General features: G+C 49.7%; 1 protein-coding gene across 1 annotated transcript in view; it reads right to left on the bottom strand.

Annotated features, from left to right (window-relative positions):
• The window catches only part of GRIK4 (glutamate receptor, ionotropic, kainate 4), a 369,007-nt gene that overhangs the window by 69,321 nt on the left and 275,619 nt on the right, over positions 1-24,067 (bottom strand). Inside the window, exons 11-12 of the mRNA XM_011964977.1 lie at positions 20,104-20,211; positions 12,934-13,137 (exon numbers count right to left, since the gene is read on the bottom strand). Of these exons, the coding sequence (XP_011820367.1) occupies positions 12,934-13,137; positions 20,104-20,211 (312 nt within the window). The remainder of the gene's footprint in view (positions 1-12,933; positions 13,138-20,103; positions 20,212-24,067) is intronic.

Below are 24,067 nucleotides of genomic sequence, written 5' to 3'. Positions count from 1 at the left end.
CACTGGGTCTCATTCCCAGTATAGTTGGGGACGTTGTATGAATTATAAAGATTGGCCCTCTGAGCGGACTTAGTGGGCACATGGCTTGGCAAGCTAAAGGCATTTTAGTAGGAAAAAAAAATCAACAAGTGGATACCATCCCATCCCAGAGCACATGCTTGGTGAGCAGAGTGAGGGCTGGGTTTCACGACCCATTCCTCCTTCACCATGTCTTAACCTGCACAAACCATACCTGGAGGTTCTATGTATACAGGATGTGAGCTCTATGAAATTAAAAACTGTGTCTTGTTCAAGCTGAAGGCACAACCAATATGGAATCAATGCATCTAGAGGCAGGCACTATTGGTTGAGGATGGTAAGTACATCAGAGTGGGTCAACAGGGTTGTCGCCCTGGGTTCAGGCATAGGATTCTCACTCCTGAGGGGAAGGTGAGTGAGAACCAGCGCTGGCAAGCTCAGCGACTCAGGCTTGGGGAATCCTCAGAAGCTGCATTTCTCAGTCTGGGTGGGAAGGGGAGCAAGGCAGAGGGGGCTTGGTCCCTGTATGCTGAACTGGAGCTCCTGAAAGCATCCCTGGCCTCAGACCAGAGTCTGGTGTCTGGCCAAGCCTGCAGGTAACATCCTCACCTCTGCTGCGTGGCTGGGGAATCGAGACTAGCTAATTCTTAGAAGACATTAAGATCACGTTGTCCGTAGTTTCCTTTCCTGCCTCTGACCCAAATCAATTTCCTACCGCCTGTCTCTTCTGCTTAACAGCAAGCCAATCTCTTAGAAGGCTTTCAGATGCCTTAATTAATACATTTTCATTTCCTCTGCAGACCCTTCACTCCCCTTAACAGCTGGCGCTCAGTGGGGAAGGCAGAAATAATTCCCAAGAAGTGAACCTTCCAACAAGTCCCCCAGGCTGCTTTGAGATGCCCACTGGGGTTTGGAGGAGTTCCCAATAGGAAGCTGCTGAGGGAGCACTGAACCTAACTGAACTCCAACCCCTTCCAGATCTCCCCGAGCAACTCCTTCCGTGGAAAATAACCAGCATGGGGATCTGAGGATGGGCAGGGACAATTCTGAAGTCTGTTTCAAATCTATAGCTGACTCTCTCTGGGCCTGGAGACTGCTCTTCCGGAAACAGTGATTTAAGCAGAGTGCACCTTCACGGGTGGCGCTCCGATGTCATTCCTTAGTCCTGCCCTGCCTGGGGCTCCCAGCCATGTACTCACACATACACTTAATTATCTTACATGCCTATGCCCCCCTTGCCTTTTACCACCTGGACTGTAAGCTTTCAGAGACAGAACCCAACCTGATCTGTTCCTTTACCCTACACCCCAGCACAGTGACTGGCACATAGGTGTTAAATCACTGTCTGCTGATTGACTCACAAATGGAAAGTCTGTCTTTCTTTTCTTTTCTTTTTCTTTTTTTTCCCCTCCTTTTCTTTTTTTGAGACGGAGTTTCACTCTTGTTGTCCAAGCTGGAGCGCAATGGCACGATCTTGGCTCACCGCAATCTCCACCACCTCCCGGGTTCAAGCCTCAGCCTCCCGAGTAGCTGGGACTACAGGCGTGCACTACCATGCCTGGCCAATTTTTGTATTTCTTAGTAGAGACGGGGTTTCTCCATGTTGGCCAGTCTGATCTTGAACTCCTGACCTCAGGTGATCCACACGCCTCGGCCTCCCAAAATGCTGGGATTACAGGCGTGAGCCACCGCGCCTGGCTGGAAAACCTGGCTTTCTAAGGCTTGGGTTGATGCAAACCTACTAAAGAAAGCAAGCCCTAGGGGAATGCAAGCGCCCCTTATCTGAAATGCTTGAGACCAGAAGTGTTTCGGATTTCCAACCTTTTCAGATTTTGGAATATTTTCATAAACATAATGAGGTATCTTGGGAATGAGACTCAAGTGTAAAAACGAAGTTCATTTCTGTTTCATATACACCTTAGACACATAGCCTAAAGGTAATTTCATACAATATTTTAAATAATTTTGTTCATGAAACAAAGTTTTGACTGTTTTTGACCATGACCCTTCATGAGGATAGGTGTGGAATTTTCCACTTGTGGTTTCACGTCGAAGCTCAAAAAGTTTCAGACACTGGAGCATTTCAGATTTTGGATTTTCAGACTAGGGATTCCTAGTATTACCTGTATTACCACTTCACTGTGTTTCAGGCACTTAGGTTCATAAGGATGTCAAGATGCACAAGACACTGTGCTTTCCTTCAAAGAGTTGCCAGTCTTACTTCCACTAGGAATCCATTCCAGTTGTCCCAATTCAGAAGTCATTTCTGCCCCTACCTTCCTAGTCATTTATGATGTACTTTGCTATGTCTAATACAGCACTTATCCTGTATGACCTCATTAAAATAACTTCTGCTTGCATCTGTCTGCTTTTTTAGCTGAAAGGCTCCTAGAGGAAAAGGACCTGACTTCAACTCCTAGCACTACTGGGTGTTAGCTTCTTGGGGCTCTGTTTTCTTAGTCTGAAAAAGGAGGTGGTCATAATAAGTCCAGTTTCCAGATAAGGCGTGGAGGACATAAGTGTCATCCAAATGTCCCTGTCAAACTGGCCACTCAGAGCCACCTCCTTGATTACCATTCTCCTGGGCCAACTTATTCCTTCCTCCCCATTCTTCTAGGAGGCAGATGCAGAGAACAAGACAATGCTACCCAAATCATTCTCTGTTCCAGACACCAGTTCTCACATGCCCCTTTGGTGTAGTGAGAAGAGCCCAAGATTGGGGTCTGAGTCTGGGCTCTGGCCACTTGCTGCGTGTCTGAGCTTGGGTTAATTATGGAACTCTCTGAGCCTCTGTGTCTTCATCTGTGGAATGGGGTAATAATGCCTGTCTCATGGGCCATGTGAGGATCGAATGAACTCGTGAGTGTAGAGCTGTTACATGGTGTCTGGCCTTGTCAGGAGCTATATAGCATTCCTGCTTCTACTCCCTTCCCTCCTGGTGGCTCAGCTTTGAACTAGGAAGACATATGAGCAAGGGTCTAGAGCACATGAGATCCCCATTCAGATCCCATACAAGCCAAGGGAAGCCAGAGGATGGAGCGAATCGGAAAGGCACAGCAGAGCCCTCCACCGAGCGCAGGTAGGGCATTGGCTGGGCTCATACGATGGTTGGCAGCTGTGGCTCCAGAGGCCCAGCGGCAGTCTTCTGGGGTGTGTGCACCTCACTCCGGAATGCAGGAGAGGGAGGCCAACAGAGGGGGAGAGGAAGACGAGACGGGAGAGCCCAGCTGCAGCCTCGCAGCTGATAGGGTCATCTCTGAAGAAAAAACAGGGTGGCTGCAGTCACGAAACTGCCATTATTGCCCTTTTCTCAGGTGAGTGAAAGGACTGCTAGTGACAGAAAAGAACATTTTGAGAACTCACAACGAAGCAGAGTGTTGTCAAGAGAGCACACGAACATGGCTGTGGCTAAGGCGCAGTCCAGAGCGCTGGCCCTTTTGTTCTCAAGTACACCTGTCTGTGAATAATGAGCCGGAGAAGATGGATTTCCTCCCTTCCCAGGTCTCAGTGGGTTGCATGCAGGGATCGCTACGTGGCATGCATCTCTCCAGGAGCCATTGTAGAAAGGACCTTCCCAGGGTGAAACAGCGCATCCCTTCGCCCCCGAGAAGCAGGATGACCTTAACCCATGCTTGAAGGTCTACAGGAAAGGGGAGCTCCCTGCACTCACTGCGTCCCAGATTCAAATGCTGAAGTCCCCACACAGCCACCATCCTCTCCTGGGCATCCTCACCGTCACTGCTTAATTCAGACCCCGTTCCATTCTCCTGATCACCGGACAGCTGTCTAATGAGTAAACCTGCATCTGGTCTTCCCACCTCCAATCCGTTCCCCTCTCATCTGCTAGAGTAACCTTCTGGAACCAAAGGCAGTTATGCCACTCCTCTCTTTGAATAAAACAAACAAACCACCTGCTCTTAGACAGCTCCCACTAGTACTCTGGACATAGTTTATAAAGATCCAAACACATAAATCCTATCACGACTGGCCCCTGCCTTTAGCCCTGTTCTCCTCCACCCCCTCTCGTGCTTGGCTCCAGTTGTCCAGAACCAATGGCACTGCAATGTACATTTCTCACCGTCCACTGCACCTAGAATATAATATCCTTTTCTGCCAAGGAGATCCTTCTTGATCCCCAGTGCTCTGCTCACTCGTCATTTCCTTGGTGAGTTCTTCCCTGCTCCTGAACCATACCTCACTCAACTTCTATCAAAGCCACCCCTGCCACTCACTACTCATGGGACTTTCAGCAGGTTCCTTAACTGTTTTGCAACCTCACCTGCCACATTCGGTTATTGTGAGGCTTGAGTTAATACAGTCAAGTGCTCAGAACAGTGCCTGGCCCATAGGAAGCACTTCATACCTGTCAGCCGTGGTTATTACCATCATTATAACTGTTATTAATATAGCATGTGTCTCACCATACAGTAATTCTTGTTTACCTGCCCGTCTCTTTGAGTAGATCCTGAACTCCTTATAGGCAATTCCTCACATCCAAGCGGTGCTTGTCAGAAAGCAGGCACTTTGATGAATGAATGAATGGTTGAACTATAACAGAAGCTCATCTCTTTCAGATTTGGATAAATGCAGAAACTAAGCCTTAATGGGGAAGGTAAAGCAAAGCCCTCGCTGAGCTTGGCTGTCATGTGGGGAAGGAGTGGAACACTGCACTTTGGCCCCTGGATCAGTATCTTTATTTTAAAGAATGCTCAGTAGAATTCTGTGACCTACTTGCAGTTGAAATAGTCTCTGGCTTCAAGGTGAAAAGTGATCCCAGAGGACCAGTTGTATTTTTTATTTTTATTTTTTTTAGTTCAGCAAAATGTCTCCGGACAACCTTCCCGGTGGATTAAGGCCACGAACAGCCCAGCCCACCAGGCTTCTGGGAAGCTTCCTCCACCATCCTTTCTCCTGGGCACCCGGGAGAAAAAACAGAATGAGGCGTTTCAGCTTCATTTACACTTAATTCGTCAAAATGTCATTGGTAAGAGCTATTTGATGTCCAAGGCTTATGAGCCTTGAATCTAAGCCTTCCAAAGCCCTTTTCTCTTTGAACTTAAATGTGCCATTCTGCCAACATGGAGTTGAATGCCAACGGGGTACTTTGTTCTGAACTGTGAACCTAGAGGGGGACTCTATCTCTTCCCAGTTGTGCTTTACTCTCTCCCAAGCAGGGCCCTGAGGATGGAGAATGCAGCTGTAGTGCCTTCCAGGGTACTACAGGTCAGTGCTTCACCAAGAATGCCTCCCTACCAAGCGGAAGGGGCCTTGGAAGTCATCTGCCCGGCTCTCTCACTTTACAGACGGAGTGCAATCTCTTTACGGGCCAGAGTTGAACTTGGGTATCAAGTTCTGGGCACCTTCCCCACCCTCTGTCTGGAAGGACATCTCAGAAGTGAATGCCAACTGTGGCTGCAGGGAGATGAGGCTGTAATTCCTGCAGGGAAAGGCCATGTGCTGCCATGGACTTGGTCTCAGGTGCCTAAGTTTCACCAGACCTCTGCTACTAACTGGCAGTGGGACACTGGGTGGATCATTTTGTCCTTTGAAGCCTCAGTTTGCTTAGCTCTAAAATGAGGGTAATAATACCTACTTCACAGTGCTGCTGTAAAGGATGAAAGAGCTAATGCTTGTGAAAGCAGTTTGTAGACATTCAATCACTGCCCAAATGTCAAGGGTTTAAGACAACGCCCAGACAGATACTTGCCTGACGGCGCTGGTTCCCAGGTACCAGCTGTGGGAAGAAGTACTAGCATCTTGACAAAAACTCCAAAACCCTTTTCTGAACACTCCATCACCTCCAGCCTCCATCCCGCCTACCTTTTATTGACACTCCCAACTCCAATATTGCTCCAGCCACATGAATGTCCCTGCATTTCCCCAATCCATAAGAGAAGCATTCTCAATTCTGAGCAGTTGCTTACATAAGGGATTTCATCTTGACTTACAGTCAATCTGTCAGCTCCACAGCTCCCTCTAGCTACAACCCTTTATCTTGCTTTCCCTTATAGCCACCTGACTTTAATGAGTATTTCCCAGGCCACTGTCTCCATCTCCTCCGCTCACTCTTCTTGTTCACAATTCAATCACTACCACTGGACCTCAATCCAGTCACCCCCTGAAACTGCATTTGCCTGTGACCCCTGTATTGCTCAGCCTGGGAAATGCTCTTCTGTACTTCCTTTCAAGAGGCAGAAATCCTCTTTACCCATTCTCTTTCAGCTGCCTTCACAGGCTCCTGTCTTCCTCCCTCTTGAACATGTGCTCTTTTCCCTGAAAGATTCCTCCCTACTCATATCTTCAGTCGCACCCTCCCATCCATTCACCCTAGAGTCTATGCCTTCAGTCTGCTGAAGCCCATTCTAGCCAACTCTCGCTGAAAGTCTCTAAGTAGATGTCCAAAAGGCACCTTAAACTTGCCATTTCCAAAGCTAAATGCATCCTCTCTCTCCTTCCAGAACTCTTTTTCCACCTCAATGCTAGGCACCACCAACCATCCGTATGTCCAAGTCAGAAACTGGTGAGTCATCCTACATCCTCCCTCTCTCTCACACTCCACATCCACTGGGTCCCCTAGTCCTGATGATTTCTTTATTAAATAGTTTTTAATGGGTTACACAACACTGCATATAGTATAACCTCTTTTTTATAAAAAGAACTTGTGTAAAACATATATGCATTTAAAAATTGGAAGGCATGATACAGAAATAGCCATGGGTATTATTGGGTGGTGGAATTACAAATAATTTTTAGCTTTTTAAACCTTATCTATTTTTCAAAAAGCATGTCTACTGCCGTATAAGAGAAAAACCTTTTTTATTTTTTTTTGAGACAGCGTCTCACTCTGTCACCTAGGCTGGAGTGCAATGGCGTGCAATCTCGGCTCACTGCAACCTCCACCTCCCAGGTTCAAATGATTCTCCTGCCTCAGCCTCCCGAGTAGCTGGGATTACAGATGTGAGCCACCACACTTGGCTAACTTTTTGTATTTTTAGTAGAGATGGGGTTTCACTCTGTTGGTCAGGCTGGTCTCAAACTCCTGACCTCAGGTGATCCACCCACCTCAGCCTCCCAAAGTGCTGGGATTACAGGCGTGAGCCACTGTGCCCAGCTTATTATCTTTAAAGAGAGTTTTGGAATCTGTACCTTCGTCTAACTCCCAAGCTACTTTTGGTTCTCACCATCTCTTGCAACAATGAAAGCCTTTTTCCCGGCTCCCCTGTCTCCAGTCTTGCCCTCCTGCCCACTTGTTTCACGCTGCAGCTCAAACAGGCCCTTCGCCAATGACAGCTGCCCATAGGCCACACTCCCTTACCGCCATGTTCTGTTCCAGGCAGACCCACCTTTGTGTGGTTCCTGAAATGGAAACTACCCCTGCACCTTCAAGTCCCCATGACTTGGCTCTTGTACTCTCTCCTCACTGGCATGCTCCTCTCTCTCCATGTTTCTTCTTTGATGGCCAATGTCTCTTCATCCTTGAAGATTCAGGCCTAGCATCACCTCCCACAGGGTCCTTCCCCACGTGTCACAGGCAGAGTGCAGAGCCCTCCTCCAGTCTTCTCTCTGCACCCTGCACTTTCCCATCATAGTCCTTCTCACCCTGCTCTTACCCACATGGGGCCCCTATCAAAGAGTGGCCTTCTTGAGTTGACTATCAATTCATCTTTGTACCTGAATGCCTTGAACAGTTTCACCAAAACTGTTTATACATTCATGTAAATGTACTGGCATGATACAGAGGGCCCCTGGGATTAGTCCTGGGGCATCTGCTTCTTCAAGCTACTCCAGTCTGTCTCCTTTCTGCCAAGCACACCTCCAATGAGATACAAAATCACTGCTGCTCAGGCCTTCTGTGGGCTTAGCTGTGAAGGAGCTGACCAGGCAAAACAAATTCAAACCTGACAGCCTCCCAAACAACCACCCTTCTCATCTCCACTGCCCACACATAGCCCCAAGGTGAGAGGCCACCCAGCTGGCCCAGTTTGTGTGAATCCATTTGCTCCCACTCCAACCACACTTCCCATTTTAATGGGATTACACCAAAAGATATGCTCTGATGATTTTCATGAATATGCAGAAAATATGCTTAAATTGTCCTCCACAGTGAATACATGGCCACGTGTCTAAGTCCATGGTCTCTGTATGCTTTCTGCTGTTATAACAGGATACCACAGACTATGCAATTTATAAACAATACAAGTTTATTTGGCTCACAGTTCTGGAGGCTGGAAAGTTCAAGAGCATGGCATTGTCAGCTGGTAAAGGTCAGCCATGGCAGAAGTGAGCACACAAGACAGAGAGAGGGACCAGAGGCCTGACTCACTTTATAACAATCTGCTCTTCCAGTAACTAACCTTCCTCAATGATGACATGAATCCATTCCTAAGGGCAGAGTACTCATGACCCATTCATCTCTTATTGGGCCCCACCTCCCAATACAGTTGCATTGGGGATTAGGCTTCCAACACATGAACTTTAGAGGGACATATTCAAACCACAGCACCCACTGTTTTGGGTAAGCAGGTGATAACAAATGTGAAAAGACTAAGCCTCTACAGCTTCCACTGGAGATAACCCTGGGCCTCTACACTTCAATTCATATCACTCAGACATACAAGCAGTCACTATATTCCCCAAACTCTCCAAAGAAAGAGATTCCTTGGTCAACCTCCAGCCCCTCGCTGGGGAGGTTCTCCTTTATATCAACTTTCATTGCTTCTGCTGCAGTTTCAGTTACATGAACCTTGCTTGTTGTCCAGGGGAAACTGGTGGGCAGCCCTGTCCATACACACCCTGGCACCTCATCTTTGTACACATTCCCTTTCTTCCCCAAGTTCCACATGTGCTGGATAAGTGAGAGCCCCTGGAGAGCTGCCATGCCTGCAGGATGGCCAATGTCTAGGCAGGATCCCTGGACCCCCAAGAGGAAATCCTAGGCTTACCCAATGTGTTACAATGGTTTTCACTCTCAGCTGTTGACCATTGGCCTAATTTTATTCTTTGTACTAGCAAACATATACCTCTTGAACAAGAAAAGGGCATTGAGAGACAGCCTGGTGTCCCTAAGATAATCACTCCTGGGGCCAAAGCTCATACCCACGTTTGCTCAGGCATGCCCATGAGGATTTCCCCACATTGTTACCAATAACCCTCCAGGAAGATGACCTGGCACCACTGCCTTCTACTGATTCACAAAGGGAAGTTCCAGTCTTCACTGGAGAGAGGCTCAGCAGGTTCTGCCACTGCCTTGGTGGTATTCTGCCTGCTGGCCTGGCCCGGTCCATGGTGTCTCCTCTGGCTGACCTTTGTATTGCCTAACCTCACTCCTTGCACCGTGTCCTCAAGCCTCCATCCCTGAGGCTTCTTTGGGCTGCTGTGATGCAAGGACACGTTGGACTCCATGGTAACCAGACCTGCACTGGCGCATCCAGCTGCAGGCCAGGCTGTGGGCAAGGAGAGGGTCACAGCTCTCACCCACTTGCTAGATCAGCCTACATGTTATGCTTTGCACCTCGAGTGCTGTTATCAGTGTCTTGGGAGCCAACTTCTTTGAAGGTGGCCAGAGGGTCTGGGCACACAACCTAGAAGTGTTAGGGAGGTGACTTCCTGTGGTGTGAACTTCGGTCAGTGAGAGATGGGACTCACAGACACAAGTTTCCTCCTCCTTGCAGTGGACTGTTTAGTGAGGCAATAGTTTCATAGGGCCTCTGCAGGCTGAGCAGTCAGCTGTGCTTAATACAAAGCTATGGCCAGCAGCTAACACACCCCTTCTGCATACTCTCCCCACTTGCCTGCCACCTTCCCCTTTCCCTCACCTCTGTCTGTGTACTTGTACTCCCTGATTTAGCATGCAAGCTTTGACCTTGGACTCTCTTTTCTAGGGAGGCTGGCCTAAGACAGCTCTCATACTTCCTGTATGCCAAATAGTCTCTCTCTCTCTCTCTCTCTGTGTGTGTGTGTGTGCGCGCGCGCGTGTTATTTTAAATCTTTACCAAAAAAATCCTTTGCAGATGAACACTAGAGCTGTGGGGGCAGGGTTGGAAAGGATAAAATAATGCACTTAAGCACACATGGCTAGTAAATGAATAAACAGAAAATTTAGCTTAGGTCTGTCTAACATCAAGATTTGTGTTCTCTCAGATCATGAGTACTGAGATCAGACAGAGCAGGGCTTAAATGCTGGCTCTGAACTTACTAGCTGTGTGATCTTTATCAGGTTACCTAACCTCCCTGGGCTGCCATTTCCTCATCTGTATAAGGGACAGATTTAGATGCAATGGTTTCTAAGGTCTCTTTCAGCCAGCACATTCAATAGCCCCAGGGGCCTCACAGGAGCCTCTGCTTGCTGTTATAGCCACTGGAATTTTCCTGTGCAGCTTGGGAAAGGGGTCACAAAGAAGGGATCCAGGCCTGAGGGCTACCACAGTCCTAGGGGAACATCCTGGAAAACATCTTAATCCTTCACACCTGGGGATGGTGGGGTCCCAGTGTTATCAACGACCACCCAGGACCAACCCCAGTGGCACACAAACAGCCTTCAGCCTTCTACCTTTTCATTGCCCAGGAAACTCCCACCCATCCTCCCTAAGCCAGCGCACACATCCCAAGGGAAGCCTTCCCCCTACAGCCCCCTTATGCGCCCACAGTGCATTCTACTGTCCTCTAGATGTTCTCTTACAACTCCTTCCACTCTGCCTCCCCTGCACTTATCACTTATCACAGCTTGAAATTACACAAGAATGCGGCCATTCATTGATCTCCGTCTCACTCACTAGTCCAAAAGATCTGTGAAGGCTGTGTCCATGTTTATTTTGTCCCCCATTGTATCTCCAGTGTCTACAAGAGTGGAAGATGTTCCATAAATATTTATTGAATTAATGGGTTCATTAATTAGTTCATGTCAAGTAGCCAAGTCTCAATGAGACCAAAGCAGCAGTATTTTTGCTTGAAAGAAGATCTGGGGTGAATTCTAAGATTCTGATTGCTCAAGTCACTCGGTGTGTGGCTGCAAGTCTAAGAGTCCCAGACTCCTCTTCTTGTCCTCCAGTCTGTCACAGCTCATTAGGGGGCTAATAAGGAGACGGCTGTGCACTGACATCGCCATCCCTGAAGTCACCCTACCAGTCATCAGGCAGCCCAAGGAGACCAAAGAAATCAGCTCAAGGTGAATGAGGACATCAGGAAGAAGGTAAAGAAAAGGCCTGGCATTTCGGCTTTCTGTGGTCTAACTACTGAGCTGCACCTTCACAGTGGACACCAAATAAGAAGAATGCTTCAGGAGTGGGTCTGAAAGATTAAATAGAGAAAGACACAAATCCTCTTCCACTTAAGCACATACATCATCAGGCTGGAATCTCAAAACCTGAGGCTCAAGGACTGCAGAGGGCTTTCTGCCGAAGCCTTCGCCCTGCCATCCCCAACCCTGTGGCAGTCGTCCAGGGCTCCCTAGACCTTCTGCAACCTTCTGTTGACCTGTCGGCCCTCTGTTTGCAAGCCCCTCTCTGCGAGCAAGGCCTCACTTCTGAACCAGCCCTCTCTGGACTCCAGTCACCCTGGGTCATTCAGAATTCCCAGAACAAGGCTTGCCATTTTACCCTGCTGGATCACTGCAGATGCCGTTCATATTCCGTCAGGCAAACTCCTGAAGGATCCTCCCTCCTCAGTTCTTAAACACCTTTTCCACAGTTCTCATCTACATAGGACTTTTCCCAATCCCATGTCAAGGACTGTTTATTTAATACCTCAACTAGTATTTTTATCATTGAAAAGTAGGATTTTAAAAATTTATCTTATATTCCAAGTTTGTTTGATATAAAGGGTTTAAAGCATATTATTAATTCAATAAAGAAAAAGATCTGGGTTCCAATCTGAGCTCTGCCTTATGCTGACAGTATAGCTCCCGACAAGTCATTCAAGCTTTCTGGGCTCGATGGCTCATTTGTAAAGTGGGACTAACAACCAGCTAAAAGGTGTGTTTAAAGAGGATTAGAGATAATGCATGTAAAACACCTTGCACATCAGCACGTGCTGGGAGGCTGCAGGAGCTCCTTCTACCATTGAAATCCAGAGGGGAAAAGAGTTGGATCAAGGTCACACCAAGAACCCAGGTCTGTGCTCTCTGCATTATGTCCTCATCACCTATCCTGATCATTAAAACTCAGTTATGGAAATATGGATGGTGAATTAGCAATGCCTTAATTAATTTCTACAGTTGTTAATAGTGTGTACAAAGAAAACAAGAGATTTCCCCCTGGAAGAACTTTCTATACCCTTGCTCTAACCTAACAGATGTCTGACATTCTCCAACGCTCACCCGCATGTTAATCACGTCTCCACATTCACCCTGAAAATCTACAGCAGATCGAAGCGCACCTTGGCCCTCGGTCCATAAAAGGACATGAATGCCAGCCAAAGATAATACAAGATGAAAGAAAATAACTGTAGCTGTGACCAACTCCTCTGCCAGTCAATCCCTTTGCCCTGTTATTTAGCCACGTCTCCCTTGGCAGTATCTCTCAAGCATCCAAGCCAGCTGATGTGGGTGCATTCTCTTCTCCCAGGGCCTGTTCAAGCTCTGCCAGGGAGTGCTAATGAGCCACAGAATAATCAGAACAATCAAAAAGCATCAAAAATGGAACCCAAACTCCCTAATCTGTGTTAACCAGTCAAAGCCTCCGTGACTTGTCACAGGCTCTGGACTGGGAAAGCCACGGGGTGGGATCGTTGCAGGCTTATCCACAACTGCACGTCTGTGCCAGCCCAGGCAAGATTTATAGAGTGAATGGACAAATAAATGACAAATGCATGAATGATTGACTGAACAAATGGAGGGTTCATGAGCGTGCAGCACAACCCTATGTTCTTCCAATCCCTCCCAGCCCACCCTCAGGCCCAGATCACTTGTCCCCTCCTTACCCTAGCGATCAGCTCCCCGACCATTCCCGTCCAGGTGCCGTTGGCCTCGGGAACACCGTATACGCCATCCCCAACCAGGCGGATCTTGTAGTTGAATCGGAGGATCTCTGCCAGCTCCTTGAGCATGTCCACACAGAAGCCCTCGTAGCGGTCATTGCCTTCCATCTCCTGGTGGTTCCCCTTCAGCATTAAATACGGGTTTTCCTGCAGCAAAACTGGGCAGCTGTCATTCTCATCTTAGCCCTGGTGTCTCAGCCACATGTGATGGGGAGGGCTGGGGCACAGAGGGCTGGGGAGGAGATGGGGCAGAAGGAGGAAAGTGACGTGGGTAATGGGCTACTTTGGGTGATGACCAGTTCCTCTCCCTGATGTGCTCCTTAAAGCTGTCCTTCAGGGTGCTTCTATTGTCAGGAACATACAGTGGTTCCCACTGCACAGAAGGTCAGGCTCAAGCTGCTTCACCTTGTTTAAGGTCATCATCTGACCGCACCCTCTATCTCTCTCTTTTTTTTCTACCCCTGCTTTATTCCAGGCAGATCTACCTACATAGGTTGGGTATTATCAGAGATATAAGGATGTCTGCAATAAGCAGGCTAGGTAAGAACAGGTACATGAGCAACTGCAGTCCAAGGAGGGCATTGGGAAGAGAGCAGATATCTCCAGTGAGATGTCCAGAGAAGGCTCCAAGCTGAAGGTGGGATCTAAGCTGGGCTCTGGAGGAGGCAGAACACTGAGAGATGGAAGGGCTGCGAATGAAAGGCATGGGCCAGGGGAAGGCACAATCAAGGGCACAATCCTGAGTGGCTGCTCAGTGGATGATGGACCTTCCAGGGTAGCTGGAGCACAGGTTGTGGGCAGGGGCGAGATGGGAGGAGAAATGTAGATGGATGGATTAGGGTCAGGGTGGGCCTCAGACGCCAGGATATGGTGGCTGCACATTACACAAGGTATAGAGGGGAAACATCAAGCGTTTTAAAGACGCAAGGCTGTGAGCAAGGAATATTAAGTAGTAGGAGAGGAAGCATCCAGGGGTGAGGACAGACCCTCTTCTGAGATGAGACCCTGAATCCTGGGCGCAGGTTGGATTGGAGAAAGCCAGAAGGATGTAAGAGACACAGAAAGGAGCAGGCCTGATGACTGGCTGGTTGGGTGTGGGTCCTCAGAGCCTTGGAGCCCGGTAGATGACCGACAGCGGGTGGTATCATGGGGGGCTCGAAAGCCTGGAGGGGAGGAGGATTTGGAACAGGTTGAATCTGAGGTGCTGGCAGGCTATGCAGGCAGAAATGTCCCACTGGGTGTTTAAAATGTGGAGCGAGGGTAAGCCAGGAGCCAGAGATTGGACACGTCGCACAGAGATCAAGGCTGAAGCTAGGGAATATGTGAGACTGTCAAGGGGAAGAGTTGAGAAAGGGCAGAAGAGGAAGAAGAAGAGGCCCTGGGGAGAACCTGGTCTTAGAGAGTAGGGAAATGAAGGGCAACCACAGAAGACAACACAGAAGCAGCCAGGAAGGCTGAAAATTAGGGAAACGTGGTCTTAGCGTCGAGGAGGAGGGAATTTGAAGACAGAGGATGTAGCCACTCCCACCATTCTCACAGACCAAGCATGGCTGGGAACCAGCGTGTGGATCACTTGTCACTGCCGACCTTCTGAAGGCAGGCAAGGTGGGGGCAGCAGGACTCCGTAGGATGAGGAGTGAGCGAGTGCCGCAGGAGTGAGGGTGGTCCAGCATTTTGACAGGTTAGGAGCTGAGGGAGGCACGGCGGCAGGCACAGAGAGGGCAGATCGCCTCTCTTCCAAGCTCCTTCCCCACTGCAAACAGCAGGACTGGAGGGTCCTGGGGCCCACCCAGTTCTGTGATTCTGTGACTCCCTACGTTTGAGGGCGGCTTGAAGGGCAGCAGGGTGTGGGAAAGGTGAAGGCAACGGTGTTTTAGGATGGGACAGTCCAGTGTATATTTATAGGCAGGAAGGGGAAATCTCTGGAAAAGGGGAGAAAAGAGGAAGAAAGAGCCATGTTAGCTGGTGGAGCAAGGGCCCAGGAAGCGCAGGGTGGAGGCAGGGTGGCGGCAGGGTGAGGCTGAGGCCTGAGCCTGGGTGAGGTAGAGGGTATGGGTGAATTCACAGAGAGGAGGGAGCTTGTGCTGGCCCCAGAGTTGTGCTGAAAGTGGGGCAGATAGGCTTGAGGCTTGGTGTGTGGGAAGATTTTCAGCAGAGTCACTCAAGGGATGCGACAGGAGAGAGGAGAGCTGGGCTCAGGGATTACCAAGGTCCAGCTGCAGAGGGGGAGGCTGGATGCAGACAGGCAGCTGGGAGCAGGGGTGGCAGGGACAATCAGGCTTGGGTGCAGGTGTGCGTGGAGAAACCTGCACACCACGATTCTAGGAGCCAGGAGAGGAAAGTGCTGAAATCCTGACGGGTTGAGCTTACTCTGAGAGGTGCTTCCAGGCTGGGGAAGATGGAGAGCCAGACAGACCCAAGGTCATGGGGGGACTGTGCAGGAGAGCAGAGTGTGGGCGTGATGGTGTGGGCATGATGAAGTGGGCAGCCGGAAGGCAAAGGTCGTATGTCAAGGAGCAGGAGCTCTGAGTGGAAGGTGATGTGATTCTGATTCACGATGAGTCCACTGTCATGTCAATGAGAGAGGGCCAGTCGGCCTGCCTTCCACACACGCCGTCCTCAGCACAAGGGCTTCTCCCTGCACAAACTCTCCACACGCTCCCCCATCTTCCGCCTCACCTAGCTCATCTTTGTCCACAGAGTCACACTGCCTCCCCTTGTGCCAACCCATGTCTCAGAACTACCCTGCTCTCATGCCAGGACCCACACAATCGCCCTCCAGTGTTTCCTGATTTGCACCTGCTCTAGGTGGAATGGGAGTGGGGCCTGGGACGGACTCGTCACCTGCTTGGTTCCCCTACCTGGCTCAGCATTAAACACTTACCAGTCATGTGAGTAAGAAGCAAACGAATGGCTTCATGGACAGGGCACGGCTGGCGGTTTCCATCTCAGGACTGGTAATGTCCCATTGTATCTTTAATTGTCCCAAGGGGTGACACAAATGCTCCTTCCCAAACACTTGCTAGTCTCAAGTTAATTTAAAACTTCTTGACATATTCAAAGGTCTTGGAGATGCATTGGAAAGCCCAAGGATGGGGATGGTTAGGGCTCACTGCCACTTTGGAGAATGCTGGGGGTTTGAGTGCTAGCAGCGGTGCTGTGAACGCAAGGTGAGAATGCGGCAAAACGCTGAAGACGAGGTCTGGTACAGAAAAGGCGTTCAGGGAATGGGAGCGGCAGCCACTTCCATGTGTTTGCTGGCATTAACCAATAAATCATCCACACATTCCCAGTGTGCCCAGTGTGCCCTGACCAGAGCGGGGAGACAACATGGATACGTGCTGAGTTTTAAGGGATAAATCATTCAGGATTCTCATTTGCCAGGGAAAACGCACAAATGGTCGCCCGGGGACTGAATTAAGATCATCGTTCCTGGTGAGATCTGTCGGCTCGGATCGGCCACTGTAGCACACACGCACAAGTGAAGAACCAAGGCTAATAGTTGTTTGAGTTGTACTTACCATGTTGTTAAGTGTCACCTCACACACCAGTGTCCGGCCTGCACCCCACCCCTCGTGAGCACGTGCATGTATGTGAATAAACACACGTGCACACACACACAAATCAGGGTGACTTTCCCAGACTAGCAACAGGACCCTGCGGACTTGGCATAGCCGTGGACCTGTGCCAGAGGTCCAAGCACGGTGTAACTCCCAGCTCTGAGAGGCTGGAGGTACAGCCCAGTCAGTTCCTCATCTCCCTCCCAAAGTCTTGTTGGCTTTTAAGGGACACCCCTACCCTGTAGGAAGGACTTCCTTCACTCAGATTCTAATTATTGAGCTCCTACTCTGTGTCAGCCCCTCTACTTTCAAGGAGCTCTCATCCTAGAAGGGCAGGTAGAGCTTTAAACAACAACCTCTAATAAGAGAAATGGGAGGGTCCAGGGAAAATGCTGGAGACAAGGAGAGGACAGGAGTTAGAGCAGGGAAGACTTTGTGGGAGTTGTGACATCTGAGAGAGCATTGAAGGATGCATAGGCATTTCCAGCTGGAAACAGAAATTAGAGGGAAGGGTAACCCAGGCATAAGGAACAGCATGTGCCAAGGCAGGAAGGAGCAGGATGCAGCCAGCAGGTGTTGAGCCATCCAGTGGCACTAGACCCCACGCTGCATGGGGAGGAGAAGGGAGGTGGGCTGGGCCTGATTACCAAGGGTTATGTCCCAAGCTAAGGGGCAGCAGGGCCTAGGCAGTGGCTGAAGGATTATAAGGAAGGAAATGCCAGGCCAATTCTGATTTTCAAATGACAATGCTGACAGGAGGGTCAGGGGACAGGCAGAGAAAGAAGGGAGCCTGCCAGCAGAGTATGGAGCGGCTCCAGAGAAAGAAGTAGAGGGGCCCTGATCCTGGATTACAGCAGGGGCTTTGAGGATGGATAGAAGAGGACAGATCCAGAAGATTTTTAGAGACTAAGAAGACAGTGGGAAGGAGGTCCCAGCAATCACACTGGGTGCTGCACACCCTCCCCCGAAGTGGACTCAGCCAGGGTCTTCCCCGCTCTCTGCTGGGCAGCGACACCGCAACCCTCTCATCTTTCTGGCATTTTCACACTGGTTCAGATAAGCTAAGGCTGGAACTGCACTTATCCAGGGGGCTGGAACTGCCCTCTCAGTCCTTGCTTCAACAGCTCCCTCTGCCAAGAACACCCCTCCCCAGGCAACCACTTTGCTGTGTCCTCACCACCAGGTCCCTGCTCAATGCTGCCCTTCTCGGAGAGGCCACCCTGACCACTGGGTGTGAACACCGCAGACCGTCCCAGCACCCCGGGCCCTTCACAGCTCTAGCTCCTTTTCCTCAGCCTTGCAGCCTTCTAATTCACTGTTTGACAACATTGCTCTTTCCTATCTGTCACGCGTTCCTTGCCGGAATGTAAGCTCCTTACAGGCAGGGATTCTTGTCTTTTTGGTTCATGGATGCACTCTGAGCACCTACAACAGTGCCCAGCATATAGCAGCACCCAATAAACAGTCATCGTGTGAATAAATGAATGAATGAATGAATGAATGAAAATGTTCAGTGACTCCATCTCATGACAATGAAGGGAAACTTAATAGCCTGGCATTCAAGTTCCTAAGCGCTATGGACCCAACCCACTTTTCTGGCTTATGCCTCTTCCCTCTCTTACCAGTGTTTGTTTCTCAGGGAAACCTGTACCTTTCTGCTTTTCCTGAACACCTGACGATGCCCTCCTTCATTCATGTCCTCCTCCCCACTCACTCCCTGTCTTTCAGAGCCCATCGTCAATGCCCCTTCTTTCCTGAAGGCTTTGCTGATCTCCCCATGGGAGGGGACCTCTCTCTCCTCAAAACTCCACAGCTCTAAGTGTGCGCCTCTTTCCGGCTTTTATCTCCTGTTTACAGTAGATCAATCATTTCAGCCCAGGGCACCTGGGCCCCAGCAGTTCATAAAGCTAGTGATGGAGGTCCTTGAACTCTTTTTATTATCTCCAAAAGCCTAAAAGACATGGACACATTTGCAGACCTTGCACAGTTAGCAATGATAAGGCTGAGGAGGTGAACTCATGCATCGCCTCTTTGTTTTGGGCTGCAATGATATCAGTGTGGTACCACTGGCTATCTCCTGCTAATAAGATGCTGGGCCAGGCAGGGAAAAATGCTTTAGATTAGTTAAAAGGGGGAGGGGAGGAACAACCTAATGACTACTTAATACATGTAGTTGGTTTAATTGACAAATCTTTTAAACATAAGGCCTTCAGAGGGGAAGACAAATAATACCTTGGCCATATATGCACTTGACCTATCCCATCTACTAACTTCCAACCTCAGGACAGAGAATAGAACTGAGTCCTCCTCATCTTTGGTCTCCAGGACTGGGTACAGCACCTGGCACATGGCAGGGGGGCAGGGAAGGGAGGGTGAACTTGGCAATTACTGAATAGAACAGAATCAAATAAAAAGGGCAAATGGGCCGGGCACAGTGGCTCACGCCTGTAATCCCAGCACTTTGGGAGGCCAAGGCAGGCAGATCACAAGGTCAGGAGATCGAGACCATCCTGGCTAACACGTGAAACCTCGTCTCTACTAAAAACGCAAAAATTAGCCGGGCGTGATGGCGGGCGCCTCTAGTCCCAGCTACTAGGGAGGCTGAGGCAGGAGAATGGTGTGCACCCGGGAGGCGGCGCTTGCAGTGAGCCGAGATCGTGCCACTGCACTCCAGCCTGGGCGACAGAGCAAGACTCCATCTCAAAAGAAAAAAAAAAAAAAAAAAAGGGCAAATGGTCTCTTCCCCTATAGATTTTATTTTATTTTTTTGAGACCGTCTCACTCTGTCACCCAGGCTGGAGTGCAGTGGCACGATCTCGGCTCACTGCAACCTCCGCTTCCCGGGTTAAATGATTCTCGTGCCTCTGCCTCCCAAGTAGCTGGGATTTCAGACGTGTGCCACCGTGCCTGGCTAATTTTTCTATTTTTTTTTTTTTTTTTAGTAGAGATGGGGCTTCGCCATGTTAGCCAGCTTGGTCTCAGACTCCTGGCCTCAATCCTCCCACTTCAGCTTCCCAAAATGCTAGGACTACAGGCGTGAGCCACTGCACCTGGCCTCTTGCCCTACAGACTGAGAGCTCTCTTTTTATCACCTGGAAATGAAGAAACAGGCCATGTAAACCCACAGACATTCCATGTCCGCTTCAGGATGTGGTGGGGGACGGTCCTGTTTTGTATACAGCAGGCACCCCCCAGCAAGGTGGGCTGCTGCGAAGGGGCAGGGGTCCCCAGGGTCTGAATCCAGCTCCCCGCTCTGTGTCACAGGTCCCCTTCCCTTGCCCCTGCACAGCTGCCCCAGCTGTCAGGGTGCCCCCAAGAGGCATCCACAAACTGTGGTGCCTCTCCACCCCGATCCTCCCCCCAGCTGCTCTGAAACACATCAAATATCATTTCCATAAGAAACAGCAACTTGAGTGTAATTACGCTGTCAGAAATTGGGCTCAGTGCTGTGATTAGAGCTCCCATCTTCTGTTCAAGGGGCAGCCTGTGAGTGCTTAGAGCCGGGGAGGCACCCCAGGGAGCTGCAGCTGGGAGCCCGGGAGAGCCCACTTACCAGGATGGTGGTGACGACCAGGGTGGTGTTGAAGAGAGTGTCCGAAATGTTGGAGGCATAGAGGCGGCTGTCCATGCTGAGGCCCTCTGCCACATGCCACTGGCCGATCTGAGGAGACCAACGGAGAGGACTGGGAAGAAATGGTGGCCTTCAGGGCTGGAAGGAGCCAAGAGACTGACCTCTGCCTCCGGCTGTGCTGCATGTGAGCAGGGAGGGGTGTGGAGTATGGAGCAGGGGGCTGGACTGCAGCAGGGAGACTATTACCCAGGGTTGGGGGACTGAGGGAAGCGGGGGCTGTAACAGGGAAGAAAGAAATAAAGATGTGGGGGAGAGGTGGGAGAGGAAAATGGAGAAATAAATCAGGAACGAATGCAGTTTGGTGAAGTTCTCTCACACAGAAAGGAACGGAACATGTGGAATCACATTATTTTGGGGCAGGGATGGGCTGTAGAGCTTTTTTGATCCGGCCTGCCTTCAATCATTTCTGAGTATCAAAATAAGAATGAGAAGGCTATACTGGAGAGAACTGTGTCCTTTGATAAATGTTTGCTGGATGGCTGAATGAATGAATGAACTTCAACAGGTCTAGTCCAGATTGACTCATTTACTGGCTGTGAGAACTCAGGCAAGTTATTCACGTCTTTCAGAGCCCTAGTTCCCCATCTATCAATGGGGATGGTAATGCGTGTCCTGCCTTCTCGGAGCTTCTCATGTATGTGCCAGTGGGTGTTCCATTATTTACTCAGACCCAGGAACACAGATCTCAACAATGAAACCTTAGAAAAGTTACTGAACCTCTCTGAGCATGTTTCCTCACCTATAAAATGGGGATAATCATAGAAACCTCATTGGGTCATTGTAAGAATGTATTTAACCTGGCATTCAATACATGCTGCTCTCCTTCCACGTTGTCTTTTGTTTTCTCTCTCTATTGCGTTTTGTTTCCTTTATTCTGTTTTTATTTTATTGTGATAAAAACACTTAATATGAGACGTACTTTTTTTTTTTTTTTTGAGAAGGAGTCTTGTTCTGTCACCCAAGCTACAGTCCAGTTGTGCGATCTTGGCTCATTGCAACCTCTGCCTCCTGAGTAGCTGGGATTACAGGTGCCTGCCACTGTCCCCAGCTAATTTTTGTATTTTTGGTAGAGATGGGGTTTCACCATCTTGGCCAGGCTGGTCTCAAAACTCCTGACCTCATGATTCACCCGCCTCAGCCTCCTAAAATGCTGGGATTACAGGCATGAGCCACTGTGCCCGGCCGAGATGTACTCTTTACCAAGTTTTTAAACGTACAATATATTACTGTTGGGTGTCTCATTGTCTCAAAGACCACCAGGTGAAAAAAATCCACAACTTAGTTCTTCACTCTGGAAAGTTACCTAAACCTAAACTCAACAGCAATGAGGTTTCAGATTGCTTGTTTTTCCCAATGGATCTCTCTTTTTTAAATTTTTTTTTTTTAAATAAGAGATGGGGTCTTATTATGTTGCCCAAGATGGTCTTGACCTCCTGGACCCAAGTAATCCTCCTGCCTTGGCCTCTCAAAGTGCTGGGATGATAGGCGTGAGCCACTGCACCTGGCCGTAACTCTTTTTATACATATAAAAATACACACACACATCTCTATATACATCAAATCCCAATATATCTCTACTAACTGGAGCCCCTAGCAAATCATTGCTGTTGCTGAGTGTTTTTAGGTGGGCAGACAGGAGAGACGGCTGGCTAAAAACCCAGTGAAACGCACACACCCTTCTCTGCCAGGCTTCTGCAGGCAGCAGCAGCAGCTTCCCTGGAAGGCCCACGGGAGTTCCACAGACGCCACGCAGTTCTACTCTGCAGAGCTGGGCCCTGGGTTCTTTCACGGAATTTCCAGCCACAATAAAGACATGTTGTACCCTTTTCCGCTGCTCCCATCCTATGGGGGCCAGAGGAGTGAGAGTGAGAGGGAGCGGCTCCCTGCCTTCACAGTCTGGAGAAGGTGGAGCGTGTGGACGGCAGGGTCAGCCAGGCCCACCCCGGACCATCAGCTGGGAGCTCTCGCGGACCTCCAGTTCCAGGCAGGAGCCTAACGGTCTCTACAGTTGGGGCTTTCATGTGGAAAAGGGGAGATGACCAAATGCTCCCGTCCATGCCCTGCAAGAATGCCACCTGGAAAAGGGTGGGCAGCTGTCCCCATCTCTGCAAGGGCAGCATGGTTCTGTGCATGTTCACATTCCTTTGCCGTTTACAAGCAAGGCCTCATACATATCCATACAACAAGCCCCGTTTTACAGATAAGGAAACGGAGGCCAAAACAAAACAGCCCACCCAACTTGCCTGAGGCCACAGAGCCTGTCAGCTGAGAGGCCTGAGCTTTAAGCCCTGCACTCTTAAGTACAGATGAATCTTCCCGAGGAAGGCTGCCTGGTCATCCTGTCTGACTCCTCCACCATTCAATTGCACATGCTTGTTTACTTGTGTGTCTCCCCCATGAGCAGCCAGTGTGGCTCAGGACAGCAGGTGCTGGCCTTACTTATGCTTGTACCCTTGCTCTGGGCCTGGCCTTAGAAGCAGGGAGTCACGGGGGGGACCACTGTCTCAACAGACTGCTGTTGTTGGTGAGGCATGGGAAGAAGGCACTTTCTCTGAGCCCTCCTCTGGCCTTGGGAGCTCCTATTGTCTCTTAAAGGGAACAGCCAGGCCATGTTATGGTCCAAGATTCCCCTTCCTCCTTCTCTCTGCAGGGGTGAGGGATGAACTGTTAGGTTTCCAAATGAAAGGGAAAAGGGTAATAGTTACTGGACACCTGATGTGTTCGATGTGTCAAGCCTATCATCTCTGAATTCTCCCATCAACCCTTTCGAGTAGTTACATGCGTTTCTGTTTTAGTTAAGAAGAAACTGAAGCTCAGGGAGGTTTAATGGCTTGCCTAAGGTCCCCTGGCTGGCAGGTGTAGCACGGGATTGAACCTAGATCTGTGACTCCTAATTCTGTGATCTTTCCTGTTTCTGCTGCTGTCTCTTAGGGTGGGGATACGAATGTGCCCTTCACTTAAGCAGGCCAGGCTAACCAGGGAATGGCTTCTAGGGCCCCCACCATGCATTAAGTCCAAATACATAGCTTTCTTCTCCTTGGCCTCGACACTCCACAAAGCCAGGTGAAATTATTGTCCTCAAAGAGGCTCAGTTTCCCTGTCTGAAAAATGGATAGAATTGGTCCCCAGCGGTCTCCTAGGTTGGGAGGGGCTATATTGAGGCAGAAAGAACAGAAAAAGCAATTGGGCTAGAGGTCAGCACTGGGATGTCTGGAATAGAACTGAACTCCTTAGAGTCCTTTCTGTCATCCTAAACCTCATACAACAGAGCCAGTAAGGCCTCAGCTCCCTGCTACCCCCGTTCCCACCTCCACTGTTCTCAAGGGGTCTAATCCTCACTAACCACTTGTTCAAAGAAGCCCCAGCCCCAGACTCCTTGGTCTTCCCCAAGCCATGAGACAGGTAAAAGCCAGAGCCAGATCCAACAGCCTGAACTACACGCCCTCCGCCCTCCCTCCTCTGGGGACACGGCAAAGAGACTAATTAGCCCCCAAGCTCCAGTCAGGAAGCGAATCCCCCACCTACCCTCCCACTAGCCCCCAAGAAATTAATAAACTCATCAGATCCAACAAAGCGGCTTGGCAGCCATTATCCAGTGCAATCTAATTGCAGAAAGGCAGTGGGAGGGAAAGGGAGATTCAGAGCCAGGCGCCCTGGGATACAGGCTAATTGCCCCACCCACTGGGCACCCTCGAAGCCACACACATGCCAGAAGTGGGCAGGAGATACAGCTCTTTCATCACGGACAATCTGTGGCTCTGCCTCCAGCCAAATCCCTTTGCTCCACCCCGCTGACACCTGCCCCCCAAGCCTCCTGTAGGAACAGCTGTTTTGTAAGCCGCTTCCACATGCCCACATGTGCAGGCTTGATTTTGCTTCAAATAAT

Source organism: Mandrillus leucophaeus, unplaced genomic scaffold, assembly GCF_000951045.1.
Source record: "Mandrillus leucophaeus isolate KB7577 unplaced genomic scaffold, Mleu.le_1.0 Scaffold71, whole genome shotgun sequence".
Classification (NCBI taxonomy): domain Eukaryota; kingdom Metazoa; phylum Chordata; class Mammalia; order Primates; family Cercopithecidae; genus Mandrillus; species Mandrillus leucophaeus.
Note: the sequence above shows the minus strand (reverse complement) of the source record. Positions and strands in the feature narration are given on the sequence as shown.